The sequence below is a fragment of the Prionailurus viverrinus genome, chromosome D3 (assembly GCF_022837055.1).
Source record: "Prionailurus viverrinus isolate Anna chromosome D3, UM_Priviv_1.0, whole genome shotgun sequence".
NCBI lineage: Eukaryota > Metazoa > Chordata > Mammalia > Carnivora > Felidae > Prionailurus > Prionailurus viverrinus.
This window is the reverse complement of record NC_062572.1, coordinates 25865372-25885251: the sequence shown is the minus strand read 5'-3', so window position 1 is coordinate 25885251 and position 19880 is coordinate 25865372. Positions and strand designations below refer to the sequence as shown.

At 57.3% G+C, this 19880-nt stretch overlaps 1 protein-coding gene across 1 annotated transcript in view; it reads right to left on the bottom strand.

The window, feature by feature from the left end:
- MN1 (MN1 proto-oncogene, transcriptional regulator) overlaps window positions 1-10637 on the bottom strand; it is a 47034-nt gene extending 36397 nt beyond the window's left edge. Inside the window, exon 1 of the mRNA XM_047828774.1 lies at window positions 5680-10637. Coding sequence (XP_047684730.1) covers window positions 5680-9478 — 3799 coding nt within the window. The 5' untranslated portion in view covers window positions 9479-10637. The remainder of the gene's footprint in view (window positions 1-5679) is intronic.
- Between the last annotated feature and the right edge of the window lie 9243 nt (window positions 10638-19880).

The window sequence follows — 19880 nt, the reverse complement described above, 5'->3', positions numbered from 1 at the left end:
TTTACATGTTGAATTGCATGGGGCCTTGCTTTCCTCTCATGGGCCACAGGCAGGCCCAGACCCGACACCCACCTCGCCACGCTCTTTCGAGCCGGCCCCCAGACCACTTCCTTCGGCTTCCGTGTGTCCGAGAAGGTGAGGAAACTTGAAAATTTTCCACCAAATGTCTCTCTTCTCAATCACGCACTCATGTATATGCCAACATCTCCGCCACCAGCAATCAAAACCCACACTCAAATCTGTCCACCCAAGTCGGGCCTAAAAATAGACACCGTCCTAAAACAAACACACCGCTCGGCAAGTCACAATCCCGACTTGAGTCAAAATGATGAAGCCGGTTATTCCAGACCCTCCAGACTGCATATTTGGCTGGAACAAACAGGGGGACAGAGACGGAAGGACAGAGGTACCCCCACTGGTTACAGGGCCTGCCCTCCCTTCATCCCCGCCGGACAGACCCAGGTCCCCTCTGACATCAGAAGGTTTGGGGGTTTATGCTGCAATTTGCTGGGAGGCCTACTGGCCCCCCGCACACTCCCCGTCCCCGGACATCTGATCCTGTGACATAAAAGCTATAGCTTTTTATTCTCTAAAATTAACCAAACAGAGGTAAATACAGTGTTCCTTACTAGGAGTCTTTATCTCCTGAATGCCTTTGGCAAAGCAGATCACTCCCGGGGCAAAGAACACGACCCTATGTGATTGTCGGCCAAGCGGAGAAAAAGGTGATTTTGCTAAATCTTCCAGCGTGGAGTGGGTTCAGGAGAGCCTGTGAAAAATCCCAAGGACATACTCAAGTTTGTCCTGCCAGAGTAGGAAGAATTTCCCCTCCTCTAATTTCACCTGGTCCTCCCGGACTGTTTATTAAAGATGTATATTTTATATCAGCAGAGAGTATCAAGTAACTTCTTGGCAAGGGCAGGATCTATTTTTCAGGACCTATTAAGATTTTCAGGGCCTATTAAGACTCTGTGTGGAAATTTAAATACCTCTGTCAGGCAAACAAAATCGTATCAGGAATCATAGAATTTCATTGCTAGAAAGAGATATTAGATTAACCAGCCCTCGCTCCCTTCCTAGAAACTTCAATAAAATAGAAGTACATTTCAACAGTCCCTTACTTCCGGTCTGAAGGGCCTCACAAGAAATCTAAATGAATTTATATTAAAGAAAGCTATCCTTGAGGAAAACCCTTCAATCTACAAAAACCGTACACATTTATATACTCACAGGTAGAGATACACACATGGAAACAAAACAGAGGTCTCTGATATAGATCGGAAGGCAGTGGCTATTTAAAATCAAAACAGCCAGAAAAACCCAGCGGTGGAAACCACAGCAAGTTCAACACCGATAAGCTTCAAACCCTTAAAAAATCCTTGTCCTTTATTAATATTTAGTAGAAATGCATAATTGCAGATGTGTGTGCTATGTTGGGGTTTTATGTCGGGAGGCGGGCAGAGAAGACAGGTTTATTACAGCCATGAAATATTAAACAAGCACCAAAGAACAGTAGTAGAATGTCCCGGACTAGCCGGGGAGCAAGCTGGCTGGAAAGTCAGCTGCACAAAGGGGGCTCCTATCTGTTTACATTACCCCTGATTAACACCTGCGAAGTTTTGGGTTACATCTTCCGGAGGCGCAAAAGTCACATGAAGGCATGCAACCCGTGCGGGGTGATTTCGCAGGGAAATGGGAAGGCAAGGAGCCTTGCCTTCCCCAAACAAGTCTGAGTGAGCCTAGAAAATTCTCTCCACGCTGTGGGCAGTGGGGGAAACGACTCAGGAAACAGCCCTAGGACCTCCCTCCTCCCCCCGCCCCAGCCTGCTCCATGTCTAAGAAAACTCAGTGTCCACATCCTGCCTGCCTACTATTTCTCAGCCCTGCTTACTGCTGTCCGACCGGCACGCTGAGAGAAGCGTGAAATTCCAAAAATTTCTCCCGCATCACTGTAAAAAGATCATACTTCCAAAAAGGGCAGGATTGCATGCACAAGCATACATGAAGCCCTCTCCTATTTCAGTGTGTGTGAAGGAACGTTTCGAGACGACTCCGGATTTCAGGACAGAGAGCAAGCAACGGAGTGGAAGTTTGGCAGGGATAAACTTATCACAGAATACGGTTAACTCAAGTTTTGAAAATCGTTTCAGGGCCCGGAGGGGGTGAACGTACTTTTTTCAGACTTAATTCCCTTTATCTGCAATCTCTCAGGGCTTTTTTTTTCCTCCTCCTCTGTTTTGGAATTCCTCCAATAGCCACACACCTATTACAAGGATAGGTAGACGATGTTGCAAACTAGTCTCAAATTCACGTAATCCTCACTGATATAACAGATGTCTGAATAGGTCCCAAACTCAAGCTGGCTTTTTTTCTCTTCCCCCCCTGCCCCTCTGCACAACCTCACCCTTCCCCCACCCCAACTTTGTGCAAACAGAACCTCAAGATGAGATGCAGAGTTTCATTATTATAAAAGTTGTTTGGCGGGTGAAGAAGTCGGGAGAAGCGTCATTTGGAGAAGCTCGCTTACCTGGTAGAAAAAAAAAAAATCCTAATCACACGTGATCCTGGCCTGGACTTTGCCAGAACTACAACTGGCCACTTGGGTTCCCTCCCCTCTGAAGGACATCTAGACCCCATAAGACAATCTGGGCACGTCCCACTGACTCCACGGCTTGTGCAGTTCTGAAGACTTATTCGTCCTCTCCAATCCCAGCACAGATCATTTCGTTAAATACCGACGAGCATTTTGTCATCGGAGCGAAGAATTTCAGAAACGGTGTTAATATTTAATCACATTAGTACTGGCGTGTTTTACGGCGTGACAAAATAAAATATCATTACCAAAACGGGCTTTGCCCGAGAGGGGGTGGCAGGGAAGGTCTTTGCCGGGGGCCGGAACCTCCAGAAGGTATATTCAAAGCTGCCGGACACCCTGCCTCACGGCTGACGGGCCCACAGGCATGTGTTTAAGGGGAAGCAGAACGTGTTACTTTAAAAATTCTTCTTCGACTCTATTTTGAAGTGGCACACTTCACTCGGATTTCCAGCCAGGGGACTCGGGGGCCTGTTGAAGGCTCTGTGTACCTATTTATACAGCATGTGCAGATGGAGCCACAGGGTGTTATCATAATGAAAAGTTTAATCATCCTTATTTACTACCAGTAAGGGAGCAGGAATCAGATGCAGATACCTTATAAAGCCTAAACTAGCAGCCCCAAGGCTGCAGAAGCTGCGAGTGACCTCAATTCGGGGCTTTATCTAGGAAACTGTCCTTCCCACATCACAGAGTGGAAAACAAAGGAGGTCAAGTGGCTGTCCCTGCCTATGCTGCTAAGGAGGCCAGCCCCGCAGCCCGGTCCCTGAAGGAAGTCCCCCTCCGCGTGCAGGGGAGGGCTGCGGTTAGCTTACAGGGGAAATCAACCCTAAAGTGCCTAGCATCTGTTTCCAAAAAAATATTTTCGCTCCTCTGACTGTGATAATGAAACAAACAAAACAAAACGTATCTTTAGTGACATTTCTTCGTGCACAGCCCGCAATCTTTTTTTTTTTTTTTTCCTGGAAAGGAAGATTAGTTGGGCTGGGAAGAGAGGGCTCTGTGACACCTTAAAAAAACAAAATCTTAAAACCACTCAATTCCTCTTCTCCTAGTCTACTGGAGGCCCTTCAGAAGACTCGAAGGCCACCAGCTACTGGTTTTTCTTCACTAATTCTCAGAATCAGGGGTTTTTAAAAAACTTTTCTCACCCCTATTTTGGCCAATATGTTCTTAATTACTGGGAGAGGGGGGAGGGGAGGACGGGGAGGGGGAGGGGCAGCCAGGCCCAGCCAGGTAGAAGTGACAGGGGCTGGGATTTGTGCTAACCAGCTATCGATCCATCCATCGGGAGGTAGGATCGAGATGTTGTGTACAAGAAAATAAAAGAGACGGGGTGGGGGGGGGGGGAGGCGGCCCTGGGCATGCAGGGTGCAGTGTCCAACTCCATTTTAAAAAGGAAGGGGGGGAAGAAACAGGGAGCAGAAGCGGAGGGTCCCAAACTAACCAATTTATGGCCTTGCCTAGGAGAAGCCTGGAGAATGCTGATGCTAGCCTAGGCGTCTGCTGTGCATGCTAAACACCCAGCTTCAAATGAGAGAGCGGCGTCCCGGGCTGGGCAGGAGGCGAACAAAGAGAAAAGCCGCGAGGCCGCATTCATGAATTAGAAAAACCTAAGCGGGAAAGCTCCCCGGGACGGCGCGGTGAAAGCCCCGAGTTCCCCGAGCCACCCAACTCTGCACGCGCTTCCCCTCCCCCTGTCCCTCCTAAAACCTGCCGGCCACCTTAAACCCAGGGTCGGGAGGACCAGGCACACCAACACCGAGGAAGAGAACTCTAAGAGAGAGCAAGGATCTGGGGCCGCGGGTTTTAAAGGCAGAGGGTTCTATCGGCAGCGGCTGGCCCGGCCTCCACAGTAATATTGGGCCTGGTGAAACCCAGGAGAGGCAACTGGGGCTTAAAAGAAAAAGTGCGGATGGGGGGAGAGGGAATGAGGATGTTACCTAGTTTTAAGAAGCAATTATCTGGGGGGGGGGGGGGAAGGCCTCATTAAAACAAAAATGGTTATCTACTGCAGTCCGGTCCTCTTTTGGTTCAAAACAAAACAAAACAAAACAAAACAAAACTGTTAGTACTTTAACTGCAGTGGAGGTCCATTTACTAACCCCCACCCCACCCACCTTAAAGTCCCCACCCCACCCCCCTCCAACCCCGGGCCTGGTGGGGAGGCTGCGCTCAGATTGCAAACACGAGCTGGGACCAGACATCTGTCACCAAAGCCTGGAGAGATATTGACAAACGCGGGTCCTTTGTGTCTTAAGAATATATACCCACATCCCCCCTACACAAATGATGCCCTGGCTGAGCCAAGCAGACCCCACCCCCGCCCCAGCAACCCCCCCCCAACCAAATGTCAAGGAGATGCCCAGGGAAAGCGGGCCTGCCTCCCACCACCAGACAGGTCTCCAGGTTTCTAATGCAACTCTAATAGTTAAGAAGAGACAAAACAGCTATTCATTAGGAACAAATGTCAAATTAGGCGTTGCCTCTGAGTGATGCTGCTGACGCCAGCTCTGGTAACTTTTTTTTTTTCCCCCTAAAGATGCTGGCATACACAGCCTCAAGCTGGAGGCTCTGGGTGACTAGGAAAAGGTGGGAAGGTATTAACACAACTTCCCAGGTATCCTACCAGGAAGGAAGGGAGGGCAGGGGAGAGGCACGCAATTCCTACAAAGTAGAAGCGGCCCAAATGAGGAGGGTGAGGAGGGGTCTTGGTGTGAAAGGAAAGGGGCCTGCCCTAGTGGTCTGAGCACCACCGAGCAGCTCAGCTAAAAGTTGGTGAAGGGACTTCAAGATAATCCCCAAAGGGCTGCCATCTAAGTCCCCATGTGAGTGTGTACCTAGAATCTACCCAGCAGCGCCTGGAGGTTGGGGGGGGAGGGGCAAGTGGGGGATCTGCCCACAGAGCCCTTGCTGTACCCAAAGGAAGGGTATCCAGCCCCGGGCTGGGCACTACGAGGGCCCTGTGCCCTCCTCAGCCCCAAGGGATGGTCCCCTTGGATGGAGCATTCAAGGCGGAGGCTGAGGCCTGCAGTGGGGGGTGGGGACGGGTCTGGGGGAGCCGAGGAGGGAACAAGCGCATATACCTTCTTTGCTGTTGGGGTTCTGGGGTTTGGCCTTCTCCCAAGGTGCCAGCGTCTTGTCGTCGTCCGCGCCGTCCGCCAAGGCCTTGTCAGCGGGCATGTACCAGGTGGCGCTGTGCTCTGCCATCAGGGAGTCCAGGTCGATGGTGCTCATGGCGCTCTTGACCGCCTCGGAGCAGCAGCTGCCCAGCTCGCTGTCGCCATTCTGCGCGCCCGAGGACCCAACGGCGCACTCCCCCTTCTTGCCACCCTTGAGCCCCAGGGGCTGGTCCTCGGAGATGCTGAACTGCTGCCTCTGTAGCTGGATCTGCGCCTGGAGGATCTCCAGGGGGTGGATCTCGTCGGGGGGTGGCGCACCGCTGCTGCTCGTGGGGGTCCGGACCTGCTCCAGGCCCGGCGTGCCGGGATGGCCCGCGCCCCCGCCGTAGCTGTCAGGGGTGGAGGTAGAGGTAGACATGATGCCCAGGCCGAGCGGGGGCGGGGGCGCCTTAGGTCCGTGTTCCCCAGCGCCCACCCCACGGGGAGGGAGTTTGGGCGAGCCTGTCACCAGGGGGCTCCTACTCGCTTTGGCCAGGGCTGGGGGGTTGTCGGAGCTGGACGACACCTCGTCCTCGTTGGCGTAGCTCGTGCTCACCTCGTCCGAGGCAAACTCGCCCACGTGCGGGGAACTCCCGTCCGACTTGGCCCCGCCGTCCAGGGAAGCCATGAGGTCCGACTGGTCCCCCAGGAGCAACTCGGCCCCCTTCCCCCACGACGGCGACGTGAGCGCTTTCTCGTGAGGCGTAGGAGCCCCGCGAGCCTCGCTCGTGGAGCTTCCCCCGACGGCTGCGCCTGGCGCCTGCTGCTGCCCTGGGCTCACCCCAGGCGCGCCCCCGCTGTCTGGCGCGGCCGAGTACTTGTCGAAGAAGGTCCCGGGGCTCACGTGACCACTGTCCCTTTTTCTTCGACCCCGTCCCCGGCCGCCGCCCCCGGGGCCCGGCTTGCCGTCGTTCCCGGATGTTGATTCCAGGGTGTAGTTTGGGGAGAGGCTCGTGCCGTCCCCCTGGGCGGGCGGGTTGGGCGGCCCCGAGGCTTTGGAGCCACTGTTACTAGTCCCCGACGGGCCTCCAGGCCCTGGGGCCCCAGGGGTGGTCCCCCCCGGGAAGTAATCCGAGCCCGGGTTGCCGGCCACAGCCGCGCCGTCGGTCTCGTTCTGGCTCAGTTTCCTCTTGCCCTCGGGCGGGTTCTTCTTGTTGAAGGTCACGTTGAGGTTGGGGGCCCCGAGGCTGGCGATCATGTTCTGGCAGGCGGTGGAGAGTGCGGCCAGGCAGCTCTGGCCGAACAGGTTGTCCTTGGAGCTGGGCTTGTTGAAGGAGCCCAGCGACAGCGCGCCCAGCTTACTGGCCGAGGTGCGCTGGCTGGGCTGGAAATCGGGCTGCGGCGGGTAGGCGCCCCCTCCGCTGCCGCCGCCCGTGCCTCCCCCGCCCCCGCCCGCGCTCGGGGGCGAGTTCACACCCGGGCCGCTGTGTGGCGTGGCCTGCCGGTTCGCCGCGCTGAACGGGAAGCCAGGCTGGCCCCCGAGCGCCGGTGCTGTGAAATCCGGCGGCGGGGGCCTGCGCTCGGAGGGAGCGCTGGGCAGTCCCACCCCAGCCCCGGGCGACTGCAGTTGGCCCAGGCCGGCCAGGCTGCCCCCGAACTGCAGGCCGGGGGAGGGCAGCGCGGGCACGTGGCCCTCTCCGGGCATCCTCAGCGGCTCCTGCAGAGGGCCACGGAACAGCACTCCGGAGCCGCCGGGGGGAGGGGGCGGCGCCAGGCCGGGGTCGTGCGGGCCGCAGTCAGCCGGCAGGCCAGAGCCGCCCAGCCTGCGGGGCAGCAGGTCACCCGGCGGCGGGTGCGGACCTGGGAACCACGCGCTCTCCTGCGCCAAGTGAGGCGCCTGCTGCTCGAAAGTGCCCAGGCGCCCCGCGCCCGCGCTTTCGCGCTCAAAGTTCGGCTGGGCCAAGCCGCCCACCGGGCCACTGTGTACCAGGCCGCCCTGGCCCACGTCCCCGGGGTGGCCTAGCTGAGCCAGGTTCGGCTGGCGCAGCCGCTGCTGCTGATTCCGCGACGCCATCTGCTTAATCATGAGGGCCGCGTTTTGGCGCTGCTGCTGTTGCTGCTGCTGCTGCTGTTGCTGCTGCTGTTGCTGCTGCTGCAGGGACTGGTGGTCCGGGGCCGGATGCTGCAGGGGTGGCCCTGAGGGAAAGCTGTCGGGCACGGGCGGCGTGAACTCGCCGGGGAGGCCCGAATAGGCGGAGGGCGAGAGGTGGTTGTCCAAAGCGCCGTTGGGCATGCTGCCGTTCCACGAAGCACAGCGGTCCACTCCCGCGCTGCCCGGGAAGTCAAAGCGCGGCCTCTTGGCCACGTTCATGTAGGGGGGCGCGTCGAAATGCTGCAGCCGCTGGTTGGGCGCCTGCTGGGGAGGGGGGTGCTGCATGTTGAACACAGGCTCCGAATAAGGGTGCATGCTCCGGTTCTCCAGCCGGTGGATGGGATACTCGAACTGTGCGTGCTGACTGGGCAGCATGGGGCCCCCGTCCTGCAGGCCGCCGCTGGGCGTGCCCGCCTCGCCCTGCTGGGGCCGCGGGAGCGCCGGCGGGCACGAATTTTGTCGGACCAGAAGCCCGGGTGGCGGCGGCGGCTGCTGCTGCTGCGGCGGCGGCGGCTGCTGCGGCTGCTGCGGGGGCTGCTGCTGAGGGGGTGGCGGGGCCTGCTGGGGAGGCTGCATTAACGGGTGCCTGGAGCCTACTCCCGGCTCCAAACCCACCGGTATCTTGCGGGCCCCGCCGAATCTCTCGAAGAACACGCCGTGCTGCTGCTGCTGCTGCTGCTGCTGTTGCTGTTGCTGCTGCTGCTGCTGCTGCTGCTGCTGTTGCTGCTGCTGCTGCTGTTGCTGCTGCTGCTGCTGCTGCTGGGCGTGCATTTTGGACAAGCCCACCATGCCTGCAGCTCTGGGCATGGCCGAGGCACCGGGGAAGGAGCCCCCGGGAACCTGGCGACCCGCCGCATAATGAGGCAGCTGCCCTTCGGAATCGGAGGGCGAAAACATGTCGAAATGTCCTGAGGGCGCCTCGCCAGGGTAATTGTATTCCAGCGAGTCGACGGCTCCTTGGTTCGCCACCCTTCGGGGCTCCAGACTGTGGGAATCGGAGCCGCTGGAGGCGGGCAGGCCGTGAAAGGAGGCGGCTCGGTTAGGGCTCTGGTCCAGCGGCAAGCATGGGGCAGGCACCGCATGGCCCGAGGCGCCCGAACTGTGGAAGTCCGGGAGGTTCCCGGGTCTCTGCGGGCCAAAGCTCTCGGGCCCCTGGCTCTCCGCCATGTGGTCATAACCCTCAGCGAAGGGCGGCTGGCTGCCCAGGCCGGCGGCGGCGCCCCCGTAGCCAAGTAGGCGACCCCCGTGCAGGCATGAGGCCCCTGGGTCCGGACCGCCGAAGTTGCCCCCAAAGTGAGGGTGATGTTGATGGGGGTGGTGGCCTCCCGGGTGGCCGTGGTGTGGCTGCTGGCCTCCAAAGAATCCGTGCACCGGCTGTGCCTGCAGCCCCCCCGCGTGCAACTCCGAGTGACCACGCGCGTGGAAGCCGTAAGGCTCCATGTTCATGCTCAAGATCGGGGGCTCGCCCAGCGCGCTCATGGCAGGGTCCACGGGGCCAGGGGGTCCCCCCGCGTGGAAAGCCGGGGCCTTGAAGTGGGCATTCATGCTTAGTCCGGCCTCGTTAAAGTTCCTTTCGCCCTGGCCAGCGTTCCTGCTGTTGATCTGGGGCTCGAATTGGTCCAGCCCAAACATACTTGGCGGGGGGCGGGGGGATCAATAGGGCATGACAGCCTGCTCTCCGCGGCGCGCCTCCGGCCAGCTAAACGTTCCGGCCCAGGGTTGGGCGCTCCGGGACGCTCAGCACCGCGGGGGCGCAGTGCGCACGGCCGCCTCGCTTGCGTGTGGAGGCTGGGGGCTATCAGCTCCTCTCCCGAAGCTCTGGCTCTGCCGGACCCGGGCCTCTCACATCTTGCAGTGCCGCGAGGCCTCCAGGAGCCGTGCTGGGGGGCCCATGCCCCGGCAGTTGGCACAGACGCGGGTGGGTTTGCGCGGAGGGGACGGAGCTGCGGGCGAGTGGAGACAAAAAGTTAAGTGGGGGGGAAGGAGGCGGGAAGGAGGAAGGGAGAGCGGAGCGATCACCTTCTTAAGTCCGATCGGGGTCGGGTGGGAAGCCCCAGGACGTCTCCCGAAGCCTCCTGGAGTCCGTGGCGGAGCTGCTAAGGGGCCTAGCAAGGAGACCCTTCAAAGCCGTGGCTGGCGCCCGGGCATGGACAGAGCAGTCCCTCCCCGCCCCCCCGCCCCCCGGAGTCCCCGCGCTCCGCAGCCCAAGCCTCCGCCGAGCACGATCCGCTCGCACAGTCTCCGTCGGCCCCGAGCAAGCTGCTACTGTTTCTTCAGCGGGTCGGAGGGCCGGACGCTCGGCTCGGCATCACGGGTGCGGGCCCTGAGCCGAGGGCGAAGCGGGGCTGGGGAGGCGGCGGGCGCCCGGGGTCCGAGCCGAGGTTTGAGGGAAGGCGCGGTTTCCCCTGCTCCGCGGCGGGTGCTCTGCACCCCGGCGCGCCGCTTCGCGGCCACGTCTGCCGCCTGCCGCTTCTGTCCTCTTCTATTCGGTCTCTGAGTTCGAAGGGGTCTCCGCGCCCGGTTCCAGGCGCGGGCGGGCAGCGAGACGAGAGGTTGGGTCGCTCCGAGTCTCGGATTCCGTGCCTCCGCTCCGAGGTGCTTCGCGAGTCCCCCTCGGACCCGAGGAGGGGGGTGTACGCGGGTTGGGGGGCCACGCTGGGCGAGCGGGCTGAGGCGTTCCGGCTACGCTCTACGAGCCCGGAATGGGGGGGCGGGGGCAATCCTGGGGGGGTCCGTGCACCCCTCTCCTGGCTGGCGGGGGGGCTCTGCGTGGGGCGTTCCGAGGGTCTCGGCTCCCCTCTCGGTGTCTGCCTCTCGCCCAGCGCCGGGAGAAGCAGCAACAAGTTTTGCATTTCAGCAATCAATTTCAGCCATTACATTTGCACCAATCAGCGCAGCCCGAGCTCCGGTCCCGGGGCGGGGCTCGCTCTTAAGGTGGTCCTGGTTGCTGGCTGCTGAGGCCCCCGCCATGAACCCGCACTTCACCGGCTCCGGAGTACCCTGCTCGGGTTTTGCCTCGGGGTCCTGCGCCAGTGCGCTGGGGGGCGCGCCCTGGCCTCCTGGCGCATCGGGGCGGAGAGGGCGCCGGCGGAGAATGGCGGGAGCTTGGCTTTGTTCGCCCCCCTGCCCACTCACACAGTTCCCAACTCCCCACCCCTAACTGAAGCGAGACCTGCGGGTTGGGCAGGGGGCGGGGAGGTGGGCGGTAAGCGGTGCGGGGCGCTTAGACAATGGGGTCGCCAAGCAAAGCTCTCGGACTGAGCACGGAAAGTCGCTAAGAGTCAGCTGCGCTTCAGCCCCGGGGCGAACCCTCGGGTCTCCACCGCTGTCTGCCTACTAGTGGCACCCAAGTTAGCCGGCCCTCGGATTTTCCTGGAGGTGAAAGCAGACGGGGGATCCCGAAGTTAGGGTTCTCCTCGAAAGACCCGGGCGCTTGCTCACTCCTCCTCACTAGGGCGCGCACAATTGTTCCCTGCCCGGGGTTCCCCGTTCTCGGTCGCCGGCTTCCGCCCAGGGGAGCCTTAACCGCTTGGCCACTTGTGGGGGGAATGTGGAGCGGGGGGGGGGGGGGGGGGCGGTGTGCACCTCGGATGAACGCAGAGCCAGAAAGAAGACCCGCGCGCAGAAGGTGCACCGACCCGCTGGAGCATCCTACCCCGGACACCCGGGCCAAGGCCCAGGCCCTCTGCGGGCGCGAGGTTGGCCTCCTTAAGAGATCAATTAAACTGAAGAGGCCAAAGAACGGAATTGGGTTGTGATACTAAAATCAATAAGAGTAATTTAATATCTGCCCTGCTCTTTATGAAATATTTATCCCAATAATCTTAGTTAAAATGTTTAGATCTTCCTGATCCCCACTGAGGCTGAAATCTATCTTGCAATTAGAAGTTGGGAGTTAGAGGGGATGGAGGGTAGGGAAGGTGTTTATTCTGTGTGCCTGCGTGTGTGTGTGTGTGTGTGTGTGTGTGTGTGTGTGTTTTCCTCCCTAAAGTGCGTGTCAGGGAGGAAGGGGGAGAAGGCCTGTAATTTCCCTTGCCATAAAATAGCGCCAGGCGATTTCGCTAGCAGACCAGCATTCTTAGGAGAAGGGGAGGAAAAAAAAAAAAAGAACTTTCTTTGAAGTGCCCCTGATATCGCTATTAAATCTAAATAAAATTAAGCATGGTGTATAAAAATGCCTTTCCCCCCACAAAAGAAAGTGTTTATCACCCAAGTCTGTCTAGCGTTTGCTAAATTGCGCATGAAATCTGAAATGAAATAAACGTTATAATAAAACCAACCCCTGAGCCCTTTTTATTTAAAAACCTCAGATTAAGCACTCCACCGTCGCGGGCGGGAGTTAAAAAGTTACCACGTTGTGTGCACACGGATTCATCGCTCCCTGGAGTCACTGCTGGGAAGGCAGACTCTGGGTGTTCCAGAGCCAAAATGCCAGGGACACGGCTCAACTTCGGGTGAGGGGAGGACAGCGACCGGGGTCTCTTGAGGGACTCTGGGAGAAAATAACACCCCTCCCAAAAAGAATAAACATGAAAACAGGCAATAAAAACTTGCAACTTTGAAACTCAGAGAGCCGAAGCCAGCTCAGATCTAGGGCCCTTCCTGGGACCTTCCTGTGGTGGATGTCTACCCAGATCTTTTTTTTTCTTTTCGAAATTAAAAATGAAAATGACCCCCACCAAAAATGGGGTCCATAAATAAGCATCGAGAAGAAGTATTTGTACAGGGCGGTGGAGTTTTAAAAGGATTTTTCTGCAGGATCAGGTTGTTGGTCTGTGATTAAATATTGATTTTGTGTAATTAGTTTTCATGTGAACTATCCTCTTGCTGATAGCTTAGAGGTTTCAGAACTAGAAAGAAATGGAATCGGACATGGAAATTATTACTTAGCAAAGTGACAGGGAAGTGGGAGCCGGAAAAGACTGAGGCTTGGCTGATTTAGGCACAAAGAAATAGAGGTACTGGGTGGGCCTCCAGGGACCCCACCCACCCACCCACCCAGGGCCCCAGGCCAGAGCAGGTGAGACCCTGAGCTTCCTGGTCAGGAAGGGGACGGCTAGAGGGGATGGTGGCCAAGGGGAAGACCCAGTTTGGGCAAAGGCCCGTGCAAAGCTCCTGACACCTGGTCACATACCTCATCCAGAGCCATCGGTGCCGGGTGCTGTGCGTCTCAGGAGGCCCTCTGTGAGGAGCATTATGTCTCCGTGCGTGTCTGGAGGAAATAGTGGCAGTCGGACCTGTCTGGAGACCTGGGTGGGCCAGGGCAGTGGGAAGAATGGCCCACAGACCTGCAGTCCGGGGAGCCCCCCATTGGGGTGTGTCCTAGGCCAAGGCATGACCTCACACAGGGGTGGGGGTCCCCTGAACACCTGGGCAGGTTTCCTGTGGAATAACTGTGTGCTCCAGGGAGGGGGTGTGGGACTATTTTTCTGGGGCTGTTTCCAAGAGTTCAGTCTACAAGGTGTGTGAGCGTCTGAAAGGAGGGTGTGTTGGGGCCTGGCTGGGTTTCTCTCCAGGATGTGTCTGGGTCACCTTTCCGTAATGTGCGGGAGGGCGACGTGCGGCTGCGTCCATGTCTTCAACTGGGCGAGCGCGGCAGGGCACCTGCGTGTATCTGGGTACAGGCCTTCTCGGGTCTCCGGGTGTCTCTGTGAGTGTCCCCAGGAGAGGTGCTGTCTGTCCCCCAACCCTATGCCTCTGCTTGTGTGTAACGCCTGCGTTTGTACCCGCGGCTCTGTCTCTGCTCGAGCATGTCTGTTTTCTCTGTGAGTGTGAAAGTGGACATCGGTGCCCATGGACGTGCCGGTGTGTGTGCCTCCACAGGGTGGGTGCCCCTGCGTGTGCCTGTGTGCGCGCTCGGCCTGCAAGGGCCTGCAGTTTCTTTGGAACAGACACATTGCCCCCTAGCGCTCAGATGACTCAAAGTCCCCACGGCGCAGAGCCGGGAGCAGCAGGGTCCACCCCCAGACCCTCCTCCTTCCTACTCCCCTTCCTCCAGCCCTGCTCTCCGAGGGGGGCTGCATGGGCCCGCATCCAGACAGGGGGGCCCCCTGGATGGAGAAAGGGGACAGCTGAACTGGGGGCCCCAGAGCTGAAGAGAGCCGCTCCCAGCTCGTGACAAGCAGGGGGCTGCCTGGAATGGCCCCCAGTCAGCTACTGGAACCCTCCCTACTGGGGCTGAGAACCTGGCATTTTCAAAAGAGCCCAGGAGCCCCAGTCTACGAGGGGGCCCCCACCAGCCAACACCCCATTCAACAAAAACACAAAACAACCGATACTCAACACCCTTCACCCAGTACACACCCTGCTCTCACGCCCGCCCATCAGGTCCCCAACACCAACACAAGCACACAAACGCCCCGTACACACTCACACGTGTGCTTTCACATGCATATCCACAGTAGACGTTTGTGTACACAATCACACGTGTGCATTCACACACACACCCATAGTGGGCGTGTCTGTACACACTCACATGTGTGCATTTACCACACATCCATAGTAGACGTGTGTGTACACACTCACATGCATGCATTCACACACACTTCCATAGTGGCCATGTCTGTATACAATCACACGTGCATTCACACACCTCCATAGTGGACGTGTCTGTACACACTCACACTCGTGCATTCACACACACCTATGTAGTGGACGTGTCTGTACACAATCACACGTGTGAATTCACACACACCTCCATAGTGGATGTGTCTGTACACACTCACGCATGCATTCACACACACCTACGTAGTGGACGTGTCTGTACACACACACACACACATGCATTCACACACACCTACATAGTGGGCTTGTCTGTACACAATCACACGTGTGAATTCACACACACCTCCGTAGTGGATGTGTCTGTACACACTCACACGTGTGCATTCACAGACACCTCCGTAGTGGACGTGTCTGTACACCATAATGGCTACTGGGGACGGAAGGCTCAGTGCTAATTGCTTTACGTCCAGGGTACCACTTCCTCCTCAGAAGGGGCCCGCGAGACGGGGGCTCTGAACCCATTGTACAGATGAGGACATGGAGCCTCACACCAGCCAGGTGAGTCTCCCAAAGTCAACCAGTGGCAAAGCTGGGATTCTGCGCCACTCCACCTGGCCCTGAGCCCCGGCGCTTAACCGCTGCCTCAACGTTCAGGTACAGAACTTAGCACGTGTCAGGAACACGGGTAAGCGCCAAGAAATGTTGGCTACCTTTATCACAACTCCACTACTATCACTATTTGTATTATTGTGGCCGTGACGAGTGTTAGCAGTCTCTGTGGGTCCCTCTCTCCCACACAAACATGAGAAAACAGCGCCCACGCCCACATACATCCTCAGCCTTTTCTGCCCTAACCGCCTTGCCCTTTAGAGCCTGGGAGCGCGCAGGACTCCCAGCGGGCCCGAGTCTCTCTTGCAGCTAGTCTCCCAGGAGCCCCGGACGGGAACCTACTTTCCCCAAGGCCAAGGGTACAGCGTCCACGGAATGACTCCCTCTCCTGAGTCAGCGGTGGAAAGGGCAGGAGTTTTGGCATTCCATACCCAGATTCAGATCTTGTCTTCCCCACTTTTGAGCTGGGCAACCTTGGACCACATACTTCCCTCTTCCTGGCCTCAGTTTCCCCTGGTGGAAAGGGGAATGAATGACGGCCAGTGCGGGCGGATCGTAAGGTTTGGAGGCAATGTTTAAAAAGTGGCCCAGAGCCTGAGAGATGCCCTCTCTTATTACCATTATTGTCGTTATTATTTCTTCTGTGTTTGGATCCGGGGAGGCAGAAGGCGAAACAGTGATCCCAGAGAAATCGGATTTATCTGACAAATCAGTCTTGCCTCACCAGCCAGTCTTTGAGGGAAAGGATGACTCTGTTAGGTGGTCGCCTCAACGTCCCTGACTTCACACACTATGCTGGTGTAACCGGGGGCAGGCCCAGCACCTGTCCAGGGAGGACCCAGGGCTGAGGCCTCCAGGAGGGCCCCGGTATGGCCAGGGCAGAGTACAGTAGCTCGCTAGAGGTTGGAAGGGATGAGACCCTCAAGGAGCCACAGGCTGCCGGTTGCTAAGCAACCACATCTCCTCCCTCTCTCTATGCACGATGCCCGATATTTGGAGGGGGGGGGGTCTCTCCTCCATCTGTCCATTGAATAAATGTATATCGAGTGCCTACTATGTGCCAGGGCTCAGGAAAAAGTGGAAGTTGCAGCCCCAGCTCTCAAGTCAGACCAAAGAAACCGCCTCGTAGTATAAGCAAAAGGGACTACATTACACGCTAGAAGGGGCAAAATAACTGTGGTGGGAGGGAGGGACAACAGAGAGGGATTCCCAGAGGTGGGTTTGGAAGGTAGAATAAAACTTCAACAACCAGCACAGAGTCAAGGGACTTTCGAAGCAGAGACATCTGATTACGGTACGCGGGGGAGGTTTGGGCAGCACTTTGTTCAGGGCTGGCTGAGGGAGAGGCTTGTCTAGAGGTCAAGAGATCAAGAGGGTCTGGGCTGAGAGGACCACAAAGGCATCTGGGAAAGTTGACACAGTCAGAGGTGAGTTTTAAAAGATCTTTGGAAGGTGCCTGGGTGGCTCAGTTGGTTATCGGCTCAGGTCACAATCTCATAGCTCATGACTTCAAGCCCCACATCAGGCTCTGCACTGACAGTGTGGAGCCCGCTTGGGTTTCTCTCTCTCCCTCTCTCTCTGCCTCTTCCCCACGCTCTCTCTCTCGCTCTTTCAAAACAAACTGTTTATTTATTTATTTTGAGACAGAGAGAGAATCCCAAGCAGGCTCCACACTGTCAGTGCAGAGCCTGATGCGGGGCTCGAACTCATGGATCTGTGAGATCGTGACCTGACCCAAAATCAAGAGTCAGATGCTTAACCAACTGAGCCAGCCAGGTGCCCCAATAAATAACCTTAAAAAAAATTTGTTTTTAAATAAAAGATCCTTGGAGACCCTGAGGGTCTCCCCTTTCTTGGCTTTCCAAGGTGGACCCAAAAGCCATCCTCACTGCTTTCCCTGGAAAACAGAGCCTGGGATGGGGAGAGTGACGTGCTTGTCCCCAGGCAGCCAGCACAGAGCCAGGCAGTACAAGCCGGCTTCCCCATGTCGGGGTTGTTTGCACGGACAGGGGCCCCCTCACTTCAGTGACTACAGATGCTGTCACCTGTTGATTAGGACTTCCCACCTGGCCCTCAGCTGGAGGAGGCCTAGGGACATTTACAAGGTGTCCTAGGTTCGAAGCCCAGTTCCCCCACCCCTGACCGCACGACCATGGGCAAGATCGGGACTGGAGCTCCAATTTCCGAATCCGGAATCATACCTGTCTCCAAGGGTGTCAGGGAGCCTGAAAGCACCCAGGTCACACAATGGAATATATATTATATATAATTATTATATTACATTATAGTGCCTCATATATTATATTATGTAGCTATATATTATATTATATATATTATATTATATTATATTATATTATATTATATAGCTAACCTGTGAGGTGAGTTCTATGATTTTTCCTATTTTATAAAGGAGGAAACTGAGGCACAGAGAGGTGAAGGGATTTGCTCCAGGTCACCCAGCAAGTAAGAGGCACAGCAGGACTCACACCAGACCTGGCTTGACCCCCCCATCGGCCTCTATACCTGTCCGCACTCTATGCAGCCTCGGCCCCCGCCCCCGGGTCTGAGTCCCCCAGAGGCAGGAGGGGGAATTGGCCCAGCCAGAGAACTCCTCCTTCCCCTGCCCTTGGGGACCCCCAGCCTGGGTTGAGGGCCCCCTCCTTCTCTTCTCCTTCCTGCCCAGCCCTGCTCCCAGAGGCCTGTAGGGCCCGATCACAGCACGTCAGTATGACAGAGCCAGTGATCTTCCCCTTGAACCAGACCTGGAGAACTGGCCGCTTTGCTGCTCACAGGGCTGGGCAGGGCCACCTATACGGGAAAAGAGCTCTTGCCGCCAGAAAGCATTGCAGCTTCCCGGGGACCCAGGCACCCGGGGGCCAAGGCTGTGACCTGCTTCCAGCACTGGGCCGTCCTTGAAGCCCAGCCATCCCCGGCACATGCTCCCCTCCCATGAGTCTAGCTCAGAGCCAGTACCCGCAGGCTTAGCTGTGACCTGGCAGACCAGAATCGGGCCCACTGCTTGAAGGTATGAACACTGATAAGAGATGCCTCTCTTCTGAGCACAGAAACCCGCCTAGGCTTCATTTTATCTTGAAAGAGATCCTAGGAGCCGGGTCCCTCCACCATCCCTGCGAACTCGCTGGAGCCCACACTGCAGGGCCTGGTCTCAAACCGCGGTCCACAGGATCCCCAAGCTATCCGGCCAATCTCTCCATCTCCGAGGTTTTCTCTTCCCCCAGACAGCATCCAGCTCTGAGCTTCTATTTTCCATTCTCTAAGCGGAGTGTGCTGAACCCAGGCCCCAGTCCCAAAATAACTCAAACCAGCTCCATGGGTTGGAACCGAAGTCCCGGCAACGCCATCGCCTGGTCCAGCCTCCCTCCAAAAAAGTTCTCTCTCCCGCAACAAAACAACAGAGACCACGCACGAGGCGTCACGCACCACACGGTGAGTCAGAAAATTCGAAAGGTCAGCAGCGTTCATAATTATGCAACAAACCTGTTTAGCATGATCCCCCCCCCCCCAGCCCCCACCGCCTTCATTCCCTCCCTGCAGCAGTCAGCAGGGCGAGCTCATTACCACTGAGAATCTAGCTGGCAAACCAGCTTCGTAAACGGAGTCAAACAAGCATATACATACGATGGGAAAACTTTGGACCAGCCAGTCGTTAGCCAAAGCCTTTCACATTACTTTGTCTGTTCCCTCACCCCCGCTGGGGAAGACTGCAACATGGTGGGGTCTCCATTGGGGTTGAGAGTTGGGGCACTGGGGAAACCACTCCAAGGCAGGGAGAAGGTCACCCAGACTTGGTCCTGCAGCGCCTGGGGCCGAGGACTCCTTCCAGGGATGATTCCTGCAAGGACCTGGAGTCTGCAGCCTTGTCCCGTGGGTCAGTGGCAGCGACAGCCGCTGGGGTTTGCCAGCTGGATCCCCTTAGCTTTCCACTGCGAAGGGAAGGGGCGGGCTGGTGTGGCTCAGAGCATCCCACAGATGTGAGATCTGTGACCTTGGACAGGTCATTCGCCCCCTGTGCCTCAGTTTCCTCATCTGTAAAAGCAGATCCCAGCATCCCTACAGCAAATGGTGTTTGTGTGAAAAAGATGAAATGATGTCTCGAACCTCCCCTAGGAGGTAAGTGGGAGCCAGTGCAGAAAACCGGAGAAGGGGGGGCCCTGGCAACTCACAACAGGAGGAACACGGTCTCCAGTTCTGAGTGCTCACTTGTGCCGGCCTCCGCACTGTGTCCCCTCCATAGGTTATTTCTAATTCCTAAGGCAGGAGGACATAGGGTTGTGTATGTGCCCATTTTATAGAGGGACCTTAGAGGAAGGTGCGGCGCTTTAGGAAGGAGCCTGGGGAGAATTGCTTTGAAATAGGCGCCTTCGCCTGTTCAGGAAAAAGACCCAGGCAGGAAATAAACAGAACTCCCTGGGGAAGGCTCAGACTCCCCCAGCCCACCCGACCCCTCAGGCTGTGGAGTGGACCAGGGGCTGGTGGGTTTTGAATGCCCTTCCCGCTCTAGTGAGGCAATAGAGCCCAGAGAGAGTCAGTAATGTGCTTATTGGAGTCAGATCCTTGGAAAAGTTCACAAATTATCGCTGTCTGGCCCGTGACAGTTCGAACAGCTCTCCCTTTGAGAGGGAGGCCCGGACAGTCTAGAGGTGCGCGGGATCAGCCTCGAGCACGGCCGCTCACAGTCGCTTTACCTCTCTGAGCCTCGGTTTCCCCATCCGTCAAATGGGGAGAATAGCAGTTGGTTGGGTTGCCAGGGGCGGCGAACCCTGCACGGAGTACTTAGCACGTAGTTAACACTCAATAAACGGCAGTGCTACCGCGTGGAGCGAGGCCCCTGCAGGGCGGGCCCGGCTCCCACAGGGCAGCCCTGAGAAGGATTGATGAGGTGCCTGTGTCACACTTTTGC